The sequence below is a fragment of the Cervus elaphus genome, chromosome 12 (assembly GCF_910594005.1).
Source record: "Cervus elaphus chromosome 12, mCerEla1.1, whole genome shotgun sequence".
NCBI lineage: Eukaryota > Metazoa > Chordata > Mammalia > Artiodactyla > Cervidae > Cervus > Cervus elaphus.
Window position 1 is genome coordinate 88,307,942 of NC_057826.1, and position 20,245 is coordinate 88,328,186.

A 20,245-nucleotide genomic window follows, 5' to 3' on the forward strand; every position below is an offset into this window, starting at 1 on the left:
TCATGTCAATGTATGGCAAAAACCACTACAATATTGTAAAGTAATTAGCCTCCAACTAGTAAAAATAAATGAAAAAAAAAAAAATAAATAAATGGGTTGAAAAGCAAAAAAAAAAAAAAAAAGGAAAACAATATGTGAAAGTTGCTCAAAGAACCAAAAATAGAGTTGCCATATGATTCTGTAATTCCACTCCTAGGCATAAACCCAGACAAAACTATAACTTGAAAGGTTATAAGCACCCCTGTGTTCAGAGCAGCACTATTCACAATAGCCAAGACACAAACAACTTAAATGTCCAGTGAAAGATGAACAGATAAAGAAGATGGGGTACATACATATATAATGGAATACTACTCAGCCATGAAAAAGAATGAAATAATGCCATTTGCAGCAACATGGATGGACCTAGAGATTATCAGACTAAGTGAAGCAAGTCAGAAAGAGAAAGACAAATACCATATGATATCACTTATGTGTGGAATCTAAAATACAACATAAATGAACTATCATGAAACAGAAACAGCCTCACAAACCAGAAAAGACTAGTGGTTGACAAGGAGGGAAGTGTGAGGGAGGGAAGAATTGGGAGTTTTGGATTAACATATACAAACTATTATATATAGGATGAATAAACAACAAGGTTCTACTCTATAGCACAGGGAACTATTACAGTATCCTATGATAAACCATAATAGAAAAGAATATGAAAAAAATGTGTATAACTGAGTCACTCTGAGGTACAGTTGAAATTAATACAGCATTATAAATCAACTATCCTTCAGTAAATTTAAAAAAAGCATTTTTTTAAACAAGAAATACCAATGAAGCATAAAACAAGCAACAAAAATTTGCACAAGTTTAGACAATATGTGTAAATGGCTGAAGTTCACTTAGAAGAGTCAATAGGCGAAAAAGATAAGAAATTGTCAAAAAGAAAAAGAGACGACCCAATCATATTCAACATGTTTTATAAAATAAATTAGATTAAGTATCAATAGGTAAAGTGAATAAAATAGAAAGCATTCAAAAAGATATGTGTATATATATTAGCTATTCAGAAAAAGATAAACACTACATGATCTGGCTTTCATGATGTATTAGAGGAGTTAAATTCATAGACATGGACAGGAAAATGGTATTTGCCAAGGGCTAGGGAAACAGGGAAAGGGAGTTGTTCTTTAACATGTAAAGAGTTTCAATTTTGTAAGATGAAAAAGTTCTGGAAATCAGAATTTGCACACAATAGAAATACAGTTAACACTAGCTAACTATACACTTATAAATGATTAAGATGGTAAGTTTCATGTTATCTGTGTCTTATCACTCACAAATTTTAAAAAAGAATATTCAAGAAGACAATATAGCGTAAGAAAATATTATAAATTAAAGCAACAAGAAGAGACAGGTGACTATTAACTGATCAGAATGTTAAGGATTTTCTATAGTTAAAGCAATGGAAGAAATCTCAAAATCAATAAATTTGAAAAAAATTTTAACTATTACATATAAAATTACTAGACAAAGCTAAAAAGCAAACAACAAACTGGGGGAAATAATTGGAATATTAATAAAATGACAAAAGCTTAATATCTTTATTATAATCTCATAGTAATTCTTTAGACAAATGTAAAAACCTTTTTTTAAAAAAATGAATAACACATACACAGTTTACAGAAGACAAAGTTATTCTCCTACTGGGAATCCATAGCTATTAAATAGTCTAAAATCTACACAAAGACTCATAAATAAAAATACTCTTTACATATAACAAAAAGAAAAAAGGAAATAAAAGAAATTATTTGTTGGTAAACAGTTAAATAAATTATGGTATTTTCATCCAATCAATTATATAGCCATGATGTTTTTGAAGAATATTAATCACATGGAAAAATGCACCCACTTAATGTTCAATAAAAACAGCAGATACTAACCTAAATACACAGTACTAGCCCAATTACATTAAAATGTATATTAATATTCAACACATAAGTTCATAAAAAAAGAGGGAAGAAATTACATTAAAATTTAACAACTCTAAAGATTTTTATTTTTCTTCAAACTTCTTTGTATTTTCGAAATTCTCTACAATTGAGTTCTCTTTAACTTAAAAAGATATTAATTCTTTAAAAAGAAAACAAGTAAACAAGTCTTCAACTATACATTATATAATTTAAATGTTCAGCTCCACTTACCTCTTGTCATGGTTGGACTAAACAGTCCCAGTACTGACAAGCTAGAATAGGAGATTAGGTCTTTATATAATTCCCCATTTAAATATTCTTCTGCTTCTTGGACAGACGTAATGTTCACTGGGCATGAAATCCTGTTGCTGGATGGATATTTATAGTCAAAATTAATTTTTAAAAATACTTCTCAGCTTGTAAAAACATATATATATACTGGACTTAGTATATGCCATAGGATAAACATCTGACAAAATAAAGACAACTGAACACTATTCTAAAAAAAAAAAAAAAAATCAATCTCATTAAATAAAATTTCTGTCTCCCCAAAAGTGATAAAAAGTAATAGGCTTTTCTCACCAGTGTTCATACTTCCTTAACCTATCCAAGGTGTGTCAAATAAGTAAGGGAATTAGGAGTTGAATAGATCTAAAACTTAAAAAGCCTTACGGTGAAGCTGAATACTTACAGTTGAATAAATTTTAAGAGCTCTTCAGTTCCCAGCATACCAGTGTAAGATACCGGGTTCTGGCCTTCCTTGTACATCTTTACAACAGGAAATTCGGTAACATTTTGCTTGGTACACACATGAGACCAATCTGCACAGTTTACTCTAGCAAGCAGCATGGTGGATGTGCCTAAATAAAAAGAAAATGCACATTTTTATAAATGTTAATGTAGAAAACTCAGTTGTTGAGAACTGTTAATGTCTTTCTATCCCATTCTTATTTCAGCTTCTCAGCGGCATGACATACTCCTGGGGCACTCTCTCCCCCTGGTTCTCTGCAGCACCTCCTCCCATGGGCTCCAACCTCTCCCCAGCTGCCTCCTTTTGTTCCCTTCTGCAGGCTCTTCGGCCAGGGGAGTCAGGAGTTCCCTCAAGGCTCAGTTTAAGTTGCTTCCTCTTCTTGTTCTTCAGTCTCTTCTAGACAATCTCAATAATCATCAACAACCTAAGAAATCCTAAATTTTTAGCTTTGGCCCAGGCTCCTCGAAGTTCCAGATCCATGTGTCCATACTGCCTTCTCCAGGTCCCTTTGAACAGAAACATCCTCAAACTCAAGACGTCTAAAACCAAACACGGCTTCTTTCCTCTGAACAGTAGTGAACGTTGCCATCCTGTCCAACTCTGAAAGCAAAGCATCGCCTGTCACACCTCCTCACTCCTAAACTCCGCAGGTCTTACCTCATCAATCCGCATGCCTTCCAACGTTACTACCTAAATTCTGAGTGCCTCTTATATCTGTCCTTTCCTCTTTCCTGCCACCATTCTAGTCATCACTTCTCCTGATTCATCTCCCAGAATTTAATATGTCTCTACACTGAAGCTAGAGATATCTTTTCAAAACGCAAATCTATTTTGCTATCAGCCCACCTCTACCAATTTTACCAGTCAGGTCTTTCTCACCCTTCAGATCTCTGCATGTGTGACCATTTCAAAGAAGCCTCCATTGACACCCTGATCTACATCTGATTCTTATACTCCTAAAGGACCATGCTCTTTTCCCTACCTCATCGTGGAATTATGTATTCATTTGTGTTGTTGTATGATCTGAGCTTCCTGAGATCAGGGACTGCGTCTGGTTTCCTCATCACTGATTTTCCAGAATCTAGAGCAGTCCTCGTACATGAAATACCTTAAATATGTGTGTGAATATACTATCTAGGCCCTCCATGATATTTATCTAGGGCTTCTCTGATAGCTCAGACTTCCCTAATGGCTCAGACGATAAAGCGTCTGCCTACAATGCGGGAGACCTGGGTTCAATCCCTGGATAGGGAAAATCCCCTGGAGAAGGAAATGGCAACCCGCTCCAGTAATCTTGCTTGGAAAATCCCATGGACGGAGGAGCCAGGTAGGCTATAGTCCATGGGGTCGCTAAGAGTCGGACACGACTGAGCAACTTCACTTCACTTCACTTCTCTGATAGCTCAGTTGGTAAAGAACGTGCCTGCAATGCAGGAGACCCCAGTTCAATTCCTGGGTTGGGAAGATCCCCTGGAGAAGGGATAGGTTACCCACTCCAGTATTCTTGGGTTTCCCTTGGGGCTCAGCTGGTAAAGAATCTGCCTGCAATGTGGGAGACCTGTGTTTGATCCCTGGGTTGGGAAGATCCCCTGGAGAAGGGAAAGGCTACCCACTCCAGTATTCTGGCCTGGAGAATTCCACGAACTGTATAGTCCATGGGGTCGCAACTGAGTGACTTTCACTTTTCACTTTCACATATCCAACCTGCCTCAACAGTATAATTTCATATTTATTTAATCTAAATAATTTCTTTTCAGCCTGAGAAAACACACAGTGGAACCTCAAAGAGAAATTCCTACTTGTTCTCTACTAATACAGTTGACCCTTTAAAAACACTGTGTAGGTTCACTTATGGATTTTTTTCAATAGTGAATACTACAGTCCTACATGATCCAAGGTTGGATGAATCCATGGATATGGAAACTTGGATATAGAGCAAACGTGTATGCTGCTGCTGCTGCTGCTAAGTCGCTTCAGTCGTGTCTGACTCTGTGCGACCCCATAGACAGCAGCCCACCAGGCTCCTCTGTCCCTGGGATTCTCCAGGCAAGAACACTGGAGTGGGTTGCCATTTCCTTCTCCAATGCATGAAAGTGAAAAGTGAAAGTGAAGTCGCTCAGTCGTGTCTGACTCTTAGTGACCGCATGGACTGCAGCCCACCAGGCTCCTCCGTCCATGGGATTTTCCAGGCAAGAGTACTGGAGTGCGTTGCCACTGCCTTCTCCGGCAAACGTGTATATGGAGGGCAAAACCTGTTATACTTGGATTTTCTCCTGCACAGAATGTCAACACCCCTAATCCCTGTGTTGTCTAAGTCAACTGTATATGCAAAGTTCTCCAGTTCTCCAAAATATATAATTAGGTGCAGAGATATCAAAAACCAAATAACAAAGTAGCATACAACTCAGCTAATGAAAGAAAGGAAGAAAATCTAATAAAAGGAAATTTTCATATAGTATTAGATCAAAGAAGGAATCTCTGTATATCAATTTAATTCTAAATTAGGATATAACCTACCCTTATGACTAAAATTGTGAAATGCAATATTTTAATATTTTATCATCAAAAGTTTTAATACTAACAGTTCATCCTTACATTGTGATCCTAGATTCTATCTCAGAGTCTAGTCATCTTATAAACCTGCTACCTAGTACAATGTCTATTACATATTATGTATCCAATAAAAATTTGTGAAATGTACCCTGATATTTCTTCATGAACAAATTTTCAGTGTTTACATTAAAGTATGTTAATACCTGAATAATATATGAGCATACAAAGATAAATCTTTATTCCTTCTAAGCTTAGATCTACTCTATAAAGTTCTCTTCTCCTTTATTTTAGTCATTTAGTCAATAAATATCTAGTGGTGCATGTACTGGTCCTTGTTCAGATGGAGTACCATACTATGTATTGCCACCAAAGGACACCATTATGACATGGTGTCATAATAAATGTAGTTCTCTCCCTTCAATAAGCATCCTCAATGGGTCTACCACTGCTTAAAATGTCCCGGCAGTCCAAGCCGGGAAAACTTTGATGTTATCTTTAAAACTGAAAAAAGAATATTGATATATATTATTAAAAAATGATAAGGCTACTTATACTGAAGTTATCATATTTTAATTTTCTTTGCTGTAAAATGGTTCCAATACTCAATCCTGTTTCGAGTGGAATAGTCTAATGTTCTAAGATTACTGTAGTATTACACTCCACATACTTTAACAACACAGCAATTTCAAATAAGGATCCTAATTTAAAAGAAAAACAAGACTCTCAGCTACAGACACTATGTAATTATGAAAACTTGACATTTGCTGCCACCTTGTGACTGAGTATAAAATATTCTTCATCCTCTTGGACTAAAGATAAAAAGTGGCTTTTTCCCAAAACTAAATGCCCAAAGTATTACAATATTGTCCTAGTTTATAAAATTAGAGTATAGGCTTCACCATAGACACAAAACATTATTGTTACCTATAGTACGCATTTCTATACACAGCCCCATGAACTTCCAAAATAATCCACCTATCTGATATCTAATTACTAAAAGAATTGTTATTCATAAAGAACATACTAATTGAAAAAAGAAATCAAGTCTTTAGGTTGGTTAATATGCTTTTTTTATTCTACAAACACATACAACTCAGAGTCCTTGCATTGAGGGGTCAGGTCTTCATTTGGTCATTAACAGAGAAGAAAGTAAGAGAACCTTCTTCCATTTTCATTTGGTATCTAGCCAAATGGGCTGGGGAGGGGGGATAATTCTAGTATTCAGGGACATTATCCAATTACTATTTCATTATGGTTTATATTTTCCTAATTTTTCTTTCTTCTAATCATTTTACCAGTAAGGCTGGAAAACCTAAGAGAAGAAACTTAAATCAGTCTGTAGATTGCAACCATAAAGGAGAACTAGAGAGTGACAGGATTTGCTTTAAAAAAAAAAACTAAGGATCATATTATCTACAGACTTAATCATCCCTTCACTTGGGGAATGAAATAATCAAACAATGGATCAAATGTAGTTTGGAAATGAATGGAAAAGAAATGGATCAAAAATAATTTTTTATATCTCTGATGCTTTTATTATTATAAAACATATTGTATTTAGGGTTGACTTTCTGGAATCAACTTCTTGAATTCACAAAAGCCACACACACACACACACACACACACACACACACGCACACACAAGCTGTACACCAGTACACCTTTTCAACAAAATAAAACAAAATTTACGAAACTCTACTATATTTGCTAATTCATTCACTCAACAATTATTAAATATGACATACTCTGTAATGTAAGACAATGTACCAGGTCCAATGAGCTGAGTATAAGGCATACTTTCTTCCCATAAGGAACTGACTAACTTATAAAAGAAGCTGTAAGCTAATGCTCCCAAAAAACTAACTGGTGGATGCATTTCTGGAGTAGCCAAGAAAAAGCCCATTTAGCCATAACAGCTTTTATTAACAAGAAAAACAAAGTAAGAAGAAATTATATTAAAGATACAAAGCATGATATAGACTGTCTTATTCGAATGATTACAAAATATTATACTTACCTAATCTCTTACTAACACTAACAGGCCTCCCCACTCCTCCTTTTGTCTTTGCTGGGACAGTGGCATAGACATTTTGAGTTCATTGCTTGGATTACTGTTTGTCTACCACTGTATCAGGTTTCATAGGATAGTTAAAATAAGAAGATTCTGGCTATTAAGAAATTCCCTACCCATGAAAAGCTAAACTGTATAGCTTCAAGAATACTGGGATCTTAGAGCCTTCATTAGACTGTGAGACTATAGGCTTATCGATCAAAATTTTATTTAATAATATTTAGTATATATTTAATAATATTTAACAGTAACTGGCACATAGTAGGCACTCAATAAATGTTTGCTGAATGACTGAATTCAGCCAAAAAGTTTACTGGATTAAGTATAAAGCTATAAGACAATTTAATGAAGACAATCAAACAGAATGCTCCTAACAGTTTTGAAACTCATGGTTCCTTAACGTATTAACCGTGGAGACACAAACATAATAATCTGAAATTTTATTTGGTTTTCTACATCTTCAGCGTGACACAATTTTACAAATAGCTATAGCTCAGAACCAGGAAAATAAACATGCCTACAACAGTGTAATACCTTTCAGTTTAATTGCCACGTCGATATAGGACTGCAAAAATGCCATGGATACTGCTTGCCCTACATTAAAATAAAAAATTAAATAAATATTACAACATACATATTTCTAAAGCACCCATACTTATATATAACAAACATATAGATTAATGGGGTATCTCAAAATTATTTTATACTAAGAAATATTCTAATATGCAGCACTCAGTATTATCCACACCACACATTCAAGAGAGTTCCAAATACAACTAATTTTCTACACTCATATGGCAAGGAGTGTAATTGAATGGCTATTGTTTGAAGATAAAAGCAATATAATGCCTATAAACCTACAATAACTGTTAATCTATTAAAATCATTAGCTTGAATAACAACAATTTTCCAAATTAGTAAGCTTAACATCTAGTTTAATCATAATCTTCAATTTATAAGTCAGATATATATAATCAGGGCTTCTCTGGTGGGCTGCATGGTAAAGAACCTGCCTGCAATGCAGGAGGCTCAGATCCCCTGGAGAAGGGAATGGCAACCCAGCCCAGTCCTCTTCCTGGAAATCCCATAGGCAGAAGTGCCTGGCTGGCTACAGTCTATGGGATTGCAAAGAGTTAGATAACGACTGAGCAACTAACACTTTGACTATACTATATACTATCAGTTTTACAACCCTAGAAACAACTCTGAAGTAAATTGTTTAAAAGTGTAGGACGTATGAGAGCTATGTCATTTTACAATGTGTAATAACAGAATGTAAAAGTAAAATCTGCCTACTTTAAATGTCCTAATATGCAGTATAGTAGTCACCTCTAAAGGCTCATAATACTCACAGCCAGCATAGAAAAGCACTATGCTGTCAGAAGCCGTTACTGTCGCATGAAATGTCTCTTCTGTTAATTCCACAGTGAGTTCCAAAGGTAACTGTCTCTTCCTGTCTCTGTAAACAGTTTCTTCCACTTCATCATCTTGAATTCCTGAAATGGATGATGAGAAATTAATATAGATATAAATCTATAATTTAAAATATTTAAGCTCTTCTCCCAGGCAAGCATATGAAAAGTTGGCACTTCACAGAAACTCATGAATTCATACTATCTTAATATTTAAAATGCATATTTAGAAAACCTTCCAGTTGTCTGGCTCCCCATCTTAAATGACTCTCAGATGCTTCCTGACCTAGAAATGATCAAGTTTTAGTTAATTCCAAAAGGAATTACTTACACTTGTCAATAATATAATAAATATAAATATAAAAATAATAAACTTGACAACAAATAACATTTGTTTCTAATCAATATATTAATTTATAACCTAAAAAAGTCCTACCACACATGTTTGACAGTATTTCTTTAGCTTCTACTACATAGCAAGCACTGTGATGGACACTAAGGAAAGTGGTAAGCAAAGCAGACATAGTTCCTGACCACACAGTTTCTATCCATGGAAAAGTCGATCAATAAACTCATCACTAAATAAATACATAACTATAAATGTGATCAGTTTAAGAAGAAAGGCAAAAGATACAGCGAGAGAGTTTAACAGGGAGATTTAAACTGGGCGATCCAAAGTCTACCAGATAATCAATAAAAGAATGTTTTAGACAAAGAGAACAACATATGCAAAGACTCTGAGACATAAAAGAGCTCAGCATACTCTAGGCACTGAGGGAAGGCACATTTGACTAAGACAAAATAGACTGAAGAAATGACGTGAGAAAACTCTAGGCTTTCTACATCATGTGTGTATTAGTTGCTCAGTTGTGTTCAATTCTTTGCGACCCCATGGACTGTATGTAGCCTGCCAGGCTCCTCTGTCTATGGGACTCTCCAGGCAAGAATACAGGAGTGGGTTGCCATTTCTTCCTCCAGGTGATCTTCCCGATCCAGGATTGAACCGGCATTTCTTATGTCTCCTTCTCCTGCATTGGCAAGCAGGTTCTTTACCACTAGCACCACAAGGAAAGCCATAAAAGGCCATATAAACCAAGAAATTTAGATTTCATTCTATGTGTATTGAGTTATGGGTAGATTCTGAATATGTAAAACTAATTTCATTAACCACAATATATAGAAATATTGAATCATTGTGGTATACAACTAAAACTAATATGTTACATATCAATTAAATCTAAAAAAAAACTTTTCATTAAGACAGACAGACCCACCCACCCATTTATTCATCTATCCATTCAAGTATGTAGTAAACACACATAAACACACATATTTTGAATTCACAAGTGTCCTGTTGGAAGTTTGTACAGATCATATGGTAACACTGGAGGCACATCTAACTTCATTAGAGAGACAATTAAAGCTTCCCAGAAGTTGACACCAGCTGAACATTATTAAAAGAAAAATGAAACTTAAGGAGGCAGTAGAGGCATCTGAGTAAAATGAACAGCATGTACAAAGCAACAGTGGCATGAAAAAGCATGAAGCTGGAAATCTGAATGTTGACTAAGCATCTGATATTAAGAATTCTTAACCATATAGATGTAGTAATAGCCTTATGTTAATTTTAAAAGAATCCTTACATGTCTGAAATACAGGGAAATATTTATGGATGAGTTTATATGTTTGGAATTAGGTGCAAAATAATAAGTAAAGAGCTTTGACTATAACAGGATTAGCCACTGACTGATGTTAGTTGGGTGAGGCCAGGAAATGGTTATCTGGAGGTTTGTTCTAGTATCCTATTTTATGATACATTTATAATTCTCTGTAATAACATATTAAAAAGAAAGGAAGTGAGAAAGACAATGCATTCAGAAAACTAAATTATTATTTTCCATATGATTTCCAATATCATAAAAGACTAGATCTAGATTTTAGTATCACATCAGCAATTTTTAGCTTGTGACTCTAGTCAATTACATAACTCTGAGTCTCAGTGTTCAAACCTGTGAACCATAAGACTTACACTATTAATTTTAAGATACTTTCAAATATCACATTCTATGACACTAAAAGTTATGCCCTCAAGATCAAAATTAAAGGCCAATTTTCTCATTTACAGTATTTTCTTATTATTCACATATTTTCATTATCCTGCCAATCCATTCTTATTTCCTAATCCATCCTTTCTTCTCTTACCTTGTTCTAACACCTTTCTGCTTTCCCATTCTCTTAATAAGCCACTTTAGTTTTTAAATATATTTACTCCTCAGCTCTACATTTCAACTACTTATCAACGTGTATATATATTCTTTTTAGTCACACAAGTTTTTTTCATACTCTCCTTTTTGTAGAGCCCAGTTCACTTAATTTTGACTCATTGTGTGTTCATTTCCTTTGAAGAGCATTTTTCTTTATATTCCACTTTTACATGGTAACAAACTCTTTCCAAGCCTCATCTATCTTTCCTAATTAATGAGAAGGAATGAAAATAAGAGGGCAATTGTGTGTTTGGGCACAACATCATACTATATTATGAGTCAATATGGATTACAAACATAGGAAGTTAAGACCAAACACCCCCCATCCCCAAAACACAAGAACTGGGCTGAGGAGCGAAGACAGGAGAGAGAAAAAATGAGAAGGCAGCACCAAAGGGCAAACTGAAGCCAGAGAGTCACTAAGTAAAATGACACATGGCAACAAAATTTTGAAAAAGGCAACTTCCACTGAGGACAGGAATCCTATTAAACTGACACTTGGATGATTCCTATGACTTTGAAAGTTTGAATATATTAAAGATGATAGGAATAAAGCAAGGAGCAAGAGACCAGAACACAGGTCTGCCTATACAATGATGATGCTACGGAGAAGAACTCTGGCTTAAATCATTAGCAGTTCTAACCTCTGTATACCAGAAAACTAGAGCAGTGCTCAAACCATGAAGCTGGTCATGTATCAATTAAAGCTCAGTGAAAGTGAAAGTGAAGTTGCTCAGTCATGTCCGACTCTTTGCGACCCCATGGACTATAGCCTACCAGGCTCCTCCGTCCGTGGGATTCTCCAGGCAAGAATACTGCAGTGGGTTGCCATTTCTTTCTCCAGGAGATCTTCCCAACCCAGGGATCGAACCTGGGTCTCCCGCATTGCAGGCAGATGCTTTACCGTCTGAGCCACCAGGGAAGCTCAGTTAAAGCTCAGAGGCCTTACTAAATTTATAATACAGATTGTGACCATCATAATAAACGGGTCTCATGAAAAGAATATGCATATTCCTTCCTTCCTGGGACTAGTAATGACAGGATTACATAAAAAGTATTTACTCTTTATTCCCAATCCCGATCCCCCCTCCCACCTCCCTCTCCACCCGATTCCTCTGGGTCTTCCCAGTGCACCAGGCCGGAGCACTTGTCTCATGCATCCCACCTGGGCTGGTGATCTGTTTCACCATAGATACTATACATGCTGTTCTTTTGAAATATCCCACCCTCACATTCTCCCACAAAGTTCAAAAGTCTGTTCTGTGAAAGACCTGCCCTCTGTAGTTGAAATAAAAAAAAAAAAAAAAAAAAGGGGCGGAAACCCCCAGGAAAGTCCCGCGCGCGCGAAAGTATTGACCAATGAAATTAAAAAAAAAAAAAGTATTTACTCAATGGGACTCATGATAAAAATTCAATAATTTACAAACAGGATACATTTAGTAAATGCACAAGACATAATCCCTGCCTTAGAAGTTTATAATAGACCAGTACAGAAGGGAGAAAAGCAAATGAGCAATTTCAGAATAGGATATGTTATAAAGTATCAGGAATGATAATGGTCATAAGTGAAATTTCAAGTCAGAATGCTCCACATGCCATTTGTAACTTTGTGCAGATCATTGAATTCTGCCAAAACACAGATTCTTCACCTACAATGAAGGTAACCTCAGCTAACTCAGAGGATAACAATCAAAGTAAAAAATGTGTGGGAAATAGCCTTGAAAACTATAGAATACTTCAAAATGTAAGCGATAGAACAATAAAAAGAAAAACAGAATTGGTAAAATTATGTTAAAATAATTTAAAATTAATGTTAAAATTATTTTGACATTGTGTTAAAATTAATTTAATGTTAAAATATTAATGTTAAATGTTCAAATGTTAAAACATTAATAATTATTTTTAATATTATTAAAATAACATTAAAAATAATTATAAAAATGTTATCAAAGTTTACTCCTTTTACTGTTAACAACTGGATTCATTTACAACTACAAATATAACTACAGTCTTCAGAATTTCATACCCTAACAGGAGTAACAAAAATAAATATCATATTGTGGCTCCTGGGTCCTTTTTAAACATGGAATAGATCAGTAGGACTGAAAGAACTGATCTAGAGGATAAAGGCACAGGCGGAAAGAGAGAAGCCTAACATATAATAATGAAAGGTATCACACTAAGCAAAATAGAGCATCCTTGTATCTTTTCACCCAATCAACTTGCTAAAATGTGATTCAAAATTAATTTCTTCAGGTCTCTTCATATTCTTGAATGTGAAAGTTAATTCATTGAAATTTCACTGACCTTAAGGATGCTGGGCAGAAATGGGAAGGGAACATGAGCATCAAAAAAACACATTACCATGCAAACTAGTACAGCCGCTATGGAAAACAGTGTGGAGATTTCTTTAAAAACTGGAAATAGAACTGCCATATGACCCAGCAATCCCACTTCTGGGCATACACACCAAGGAAACCAGATCTGAAAGAGACACGTGCACCCCAATGTTCATCGCAGCACTGTTTATAATAGCCAGGACATGGAGGCAACCTAGATGCCCATCAGCAGATGAATGGATAAGGAAGCTGTGGTACATATACACCATGGAATATTACTCAGCCGTTAAAAAAAATTCATTTGAACCAGTCCTAATGAGATGGATGAAACTGGAGCCCATTATACAGAGTGAAGTAAGCCAGAAAGATAAAGGACATTACAGCATACTAACACATATATATGGAATTTAGACAGATGGTAATGACAACCCTATATGCAAAACAGAAAAAGAGACACAGAAGTACAGAACAGACTTTTGAACACTGTGGGAGAAGGTGAGGGTGGGATGTTTCGAAAGAACAGCATGTATATTATCAAGGGTGAAACAGATCACCAGCCCAGGTTGGATGCATGAGACAAGTGCTCGGGCCTGGTGCACTGGGAAGACCCAGAGGAATCGGGTGGAGAGGGAGGTGGGAGGGGGGGTCGGGATGGGGAATACGTGTAAATCTATGGCTGATTCATATCAATGTATGACAAAACCCACTGAAAATAAATAAATAAATAAATAAAGGGGAAAAAAAATACATTACCTATATTTAGATCTTCCATGTCTTCATATTTGCTCATTTCCTCAATGTACATGGTACTTTCCACATGGAATACTATTAAATCAATATGACTTAATGCCAAAAATTCCATTTGCGCTTCCTAGAAATACATTAATTTTAAAAGATATGACTAGAATATAATGAGCCATTTTAATATATTTTACTTGACACTAAAATGAAACTAAACCTGTGAGTTTCAATTTTAATACTTAAAAATAAAAATGGGAAATTAACTCCACAATATTAAAAGTATCTAAACATTATAGAAAGATAGTGCAGGCTACTAGAAAAGAGGGCAAAATGCGAAACTGAAAGTCTCACTTGCTTCTTGTCACAGTTACATTCTGCTGAAATCTGAAGTATTTTACATATAACAGTAAGTCCTACCTCAATACAAGATACAAATACATACAATTTTATTGCAAATAGCACCAAAATTCTTTTGATACTTTACACGACTTAGTGAACAAACCACCACCACCATTCAAAATAATACTTAATCTAAAATAATTTCACTAGAGAGGCCTCTGGTGGCCTAGCAGTTAGGATTGGGGCTTTCACTGCCTTGGCCTGGGTCCAATCCCTGGTCGGGGAATTTAGATGCCACAAGTTGTGTGGCATGGCCAAAAAGAAGGGGGAAAAAAGTAATTTAATAAAAATAAATAAATAATTCCACTACAAAGTTCAATTGACTGTTTAGCCATAAACATAAAAATAATACCTGGCCCCCAGGTATTTTAAGAATACCAAATTATATTCCATTGAAATTATTCCATTAAAATTTCTTACACTAAGGCTCAACCATAACTTTTTTAAAACATGCAATTTTAGACCACTAGATTATTTTAGTAATTATCCCTGCTGCAACCTCACAATCAAACTTGCATGGATGAGGAGCTGTTTCTTACAGATGAGCAAAGAAAGTGGTTTCTGGAGATGGAATCTACTTCTGGTGAAGCAGCTCTAGAGACTGTTGATATAAGAACAAAAGATCGAGAATCTTACAAAAACTTAGTTGATAGAGCACCAGCAGAGTCTGAGGGGATTGAAGCCAATTTTGAAAGAAGTTCTACTGTGGGTAAAATTCTACCAACTAGCATTGCATACTACAGAAAAATCATTTGTGAAAGGAAGAGTCAATCAGTGTGGCAAACTTCACTGTTGTCTTATTTTATGAAATTGCCTCAGCTACCCCAGTCTTCAGCAACTACTGTCTTGATCACTCAGCAGCCATCAGCATCAAGATAGGACCCTCCATGAGCAAAAAGATGTATCAATAACCTCAGATATGCAGATGACACCACCCTTATGGCAGAGAGTGAAGAGGAACTGAAAAGCCTCTTGATGAAAGTGAAAGAGGAGAGTGAAAAAGTTGGCTTAAAGCTCAACATTCAGAAAACTAAGATTATGGCATCCAGTCCCATCACTTCATGGCAAATGGATGGGGAAACAATGGAAACAGTGAGAGACTTTATTTTTCTGGGCTCCAAAATCACTGCAGATGGTGACTGTAGCCATGAAATTAAAAGACGTTTACTCCTTGGAAGGAAAGTTATGACCAACCTAGACAGCATATTAAAAAGCAGAGACATTACTTTGCCAACAAAGGTCCGTCTAGTCAAGGCTATGGTTTTTCCATTGGTCACGTATGGATGTGAGAGTTGGACTGTGAAGAAAGCTGAGCGCCGAAAAATTGATGCTTTTGAACTGTGGTGTTGGAGAAGACTCTTAAGAGTCCCTTGGACTGCAAGGAGATCCAACCAGTCCATCCTAAAGGAGATCAGTCCTGGGTGTTCATTGGACGGACTGATGCTGAAGCTAAACTCCAATACTTTGGCCACCCCATGCAAAGAGTTGACTCATTGGAAAAGACCCTGATGCTGGGAGGGACTGGGGGCAGGAGGAGAAGGGGACGACAGAGGATGAGATGGCTGGATGGCATCACCGACTCGATGGGCATGAGTTTGAGTAAACTCCGGGAGTTGGTGATGGACAGGGAGGCCTGGCGTGCTGCTATTCATTGGGTCGCAAAGAGTCAGACACGACTGAGCGACTGAACTGAACTGAACTGAACTGAGAGGCTCAGATGACGGTTAGCATTTTTTAGCAGTAACTATTTTTTAACTAAAGGTACATACATTGTTTTTTTTAGACATAACAGTATTGCACACTTAACAGACTACAGTATAGTATAAATGTAACTTTTATATGTACTGGGAAAACAGCATGAACTTTAATTCTTCTATAAAACCTTTTTCCCAATAACAAAGTAATGTCCTATTTTGGAACTCTTTATCTAATAGTAAAAAAAAAAAAAAAAAAAAATAGCTTCAGTAAGTATTCTTTCCATTACCTGATCTAAAAGCAAAGCATAATGACCTCACAGTACACATATCTGAACAGTATTACAGTTCTCAAAGTATTTTCCTATTTGGTCTTATAATATTTCTTATAAGTTAGAAGGAGAGGTTTTATAACTATTTCACAAAAGAGAAAACTGAGCTGGAAGAAGTTAATTCAGTTATCTGGGCCCAGAACTAGCAAGAATGGAGTCAAGTCTTCTGACTCTTTAACTCTGTATTCAGCAGTCAGTTCAGTTCAGTTGTTCAGTCGTGACCGACTCTCTGTGACCTCATGGACTGCAGCATGATGGGCTTCCCTATCCATCACCAACTCCTGCAGCTTGCTCAAACTCATGTCCATCGAGTCGGTGATGCCATCCAACCATCTCATCCTCTGTCGTCCCCTTCTCCTCCTGCCTTCAGTCTTTCCCAGCATCAGGGTCTTTTCCAATGAGTCAGTTCTTCGCATCAGGTGGCCAAAGTATTGGAGTTTCAGCTCAGCATCAGTCCTTCCAAAGAATATTCAGGACTGATTTTCTTTAGGATTGACTAGTTTGATCTCCTTGCAGTCCAAGAGACTCTCAAGTCCAAGAAAATAAAGTCTCTCACTGTTTCCATTGTTTCCCCATCTACTTGCCATGAAGTGATGGGACCAGATGCCATGATCTTAGTTTTTTGAATGTTGGGTTTTAAGCCAGCTCTTTCACTCTCCTCTTTCACTTTCATCAAGAGGCTCTTTAGTTCCTCTTCACTTTCTGCCATAAGGGTGGTGTCATCTGCGTATCTGAGGTTGTTGATATTTCTCCCAGCAATCTTGATATCTGAATCCAGTATTCATACCAAAGACTTATGCAAGAGAATTTAAGTTTAAACTATCTGACCATTTGTAAACATATCAACAATTTTTTAGCATATGTTTAAAATATTTAGAAGATATTTTGAAGAGTTCTTAATTAAGAAAAATTTAAGGAAATTTTTAAGAATTTAAGAAATTCAAAAATTTAAGAAATTTACAAAGGAAATACAGGTGATCTCACTAGTCAAAGCTATCAAAGACATGCAAATTAATATGGAAACTCTTCTTGTGTATAGAAATAATTTTTTTTAAAGATTACTACTCAGTACTGGCAAAGATGTATGAAGAACAAGGAATTCTAAATCCTTTTGGTAAGATAATATTTCTGGAGGGAAATTTTTCTGTGTATTTTAAAAGTCTTTAAAATTCCTATTGACATGTACACACTGTACATGTACACACATGTACACATATTTTATTTTATTAATAAAATGCCTTTCCATGGAAGAAAAGAAAGAAAAATCACATTCAGGGAAAAAAAAAATGAAAGTCAATTAACTTCACACATGAAAAAATAAAAATAAAAGAGTAGAAGCTAAAGAGTAAAACAAAAACACTAATCTGAAAATATACATGCACTCCAGTCTTCATAGTAGCATTATTTACAATAGCCAAGATATGGAAGCAACCTAAGTGTCTATGAACAGACAAGTGGGTAAAGAAAATGTGGCATACATATGCAATGAAATATCACTCTGCCATAAAAAAAGAATGAAATTTTGTCATTTCCAATAATATAGATGGACCTGGAGGATATTATGCTCAATGAAATAAGTCAGGCAGAAAAAGACAAATGCTGTACATTATCACTTATATGTGGAATTTAAAACATAAAACAAATGAATATAACAAAACAGAAACAGACTCACAGATACAGAGAACAAACTAATGGTTACCAGTAGAAAGAGGGAATGGGGGAGGGAATTAAGAGGTACAAACTACCATGAATAAAATAAATAAGTCACAAGGATATATTGTACAGCATAAGGAATACAGCCAATAGTTAATAATAATTTTAAATGAAGTATAATCTATGAAATTTTTAAATCACAAAAAAGATTAATTAAAAGTGGTTAAAGGCCCGAGCTCTGAAAAAGAAACATCTCACTTAACAAAATTTACTTCCAGAGATTTAGCAAAGGGAAATAAATCAGTGATGCCCAAAACAAGTGTTTAAAGGCAGGCATCACAGCACAATACCAAGTAATGAAATATAACTGTATGTGAAAGGTAGGATGTATACAGCATGAATCTAAATTTCTTTAAAAATATGCATATGTAGATATACATATATTTATATAAATACACACACACACGGAAAAAGAGATTAACAAATGAAAATAACACACCAAAATATTAACAACAGTTATCTCTGAATAGTGGCAATTCATAGAATTTTTTTGTAATAAGCATATGTTACTTTAGGACCATGTGTATTAACCTCTTTTAAATAAGCACACGTTGTAGACCAATATAGAAAATGACCAACCTCTTCTGCTCTTCTGACGATAACATTAGTATCCTCAGGAATGTCCACTTCCAAAGAGTCCCTTTATCAAAATGGAAATAAATGTTATATGTTGCCAATCTCAAGAATAATAGTCATCCAGGAAGTCAATCTAAAACTGAACTGAAAATTTTATACTAAAAATGTTTATGAAAAAAGATTACAATTTAGTGAGACTGAGAAATTTTTCATGTAAATACAGACCAGGTTTTCTATACTCTATCTTAACCTACACCTTCATTTAGTAAAGTTTAAAGGTCTAACTATTAATCAAGCTGATAATTAAAGATTTCAACTCAGCAACTGGCTCTAACTATATTAGAATCTATTAGAGATTTGAATTTATTTACCAGTGAACAGATGACCAAGAAAAATACCAGTGTCTTGCTAAATAGATAATAGTTACTATTCCATGCTTAAAATACCTTAACAAAAGTAGAACTCCAGCTTTTCCCAGAAGACGCCAAGCAACCCATTCTGCAGTTGTTCTATCAGCTTCATAAGTAGCTTGTTGACCAACAATAAAAACCAGTGGTAATCCTAGTTGTACATGAACAGTTGAAACTTGTCTAGGATCTCCAGTAACTTCAGTCTTCATTTAGAAAAAGAACAAAACGTCTTCACTATGTGATAATAATGTTCCAACATTTGGATTTAAACCCTGCTAATAATAAGTGAAAAAACAAGTCTGTGAAATAAATCCACAATTAGCAAAAATGGTCTCATGGTTTTCTAAGTTTCATGCTCCCATGTACCTATATAATTTAAACTAACATATGAAACTAACAAATTTTACAACTAGTTATACAGATATTTACAACCATAAAGAATAAGGATATCAGAGAAACCAAAAAAAGCAATGAATAAAACTGTGGTGCCGATGAATAAAGAGAGAGATTTGAAATGAAAACAAAACACATAACAAATTCTTCCATATGAGAATTTAACATATATAATGACATATTACAGAACAATGAGGAACATCTGAGCTGACATCAGCTTGAACACACATCTAACTTCACTCCTTCCAGAAATCCCAGGACAACTTCAGCAGTAGGATTTTTCAAAACAGATGAACATACATACATGAAGAAAGGAAGAGAGTAAAGGCAGCAAAGTCTTAGAAGCTAGAGAACAACAAAATCTTAGCCATGAGAGGAAAGGATAAGAAACAATTTCACTTTAATTGCAGAATCCTAAAATAGCCCAGGAACTGTCAGTGCCTGGAGCCTCTGGAACAGGAAAAGAAGGAGGGGAAGGGGAATGATGGCAGGAAGGCTCTAGAGTAAGAAAGAACAGACAAAACCTTTGGAGAAGCAGTTAGATCTCTAGATCCTCTTCCCTAACTCCTTAGGCAACTACCCCTGCATCATACCAGAAGAAATCTGGGGGGACTGCAGGAACAGCTGAGTGTGAAT

At 35.4% G+C, this 20,245-nt stretch overlaps 1 protein-coding gene across 4 annotated transcripts in view; it reads right to left on the minus strand.

Moving 5' to 3' along the window:
* Window positions 1-20,245, minus strand: part of TXNDC16 (thioredoxin domain containing 16) — an 86,301-nt gene that overhangs the window by 22,209 nt on the left and 43,847 nt on the right. For all 4 annotated transcript variants that reach the window (XM_043920762.1, XM_043920765.1, XM_043920764.1 and 1 more), the window contains 7 exons: window positions 19,253-19,419; window positions 18,810-18,870; window positions 14,105-14,222; window positions 8,689-8,832; window positions 7,871-7,930; window positions 2,653-2,821; window positions 2,193-2,329 (listed from right to left, as the gene is read on the minus strand). In XM_043920762.1, coding sequence (XP_043776697.1) covers window positions 2,193-2,329; window positions 2,653-2,821; window positions 7,871-7,930; window positions 8,689-8,832; window positions 14,105-14,222; window positions 18,810-18,870; window positions 19,253-19,419 — 856 coding nt within the window. The remainder of the gene's footprint in view (window positions 1-2,192; window positions 2,330-2,652; window positions 2,822-7,870; window positions 7,931-8,688; window positions 8,833-14,104; window positions 14,223-18,809; window positions 18,871-19,252; window positions 19,420-20,245) is intronic.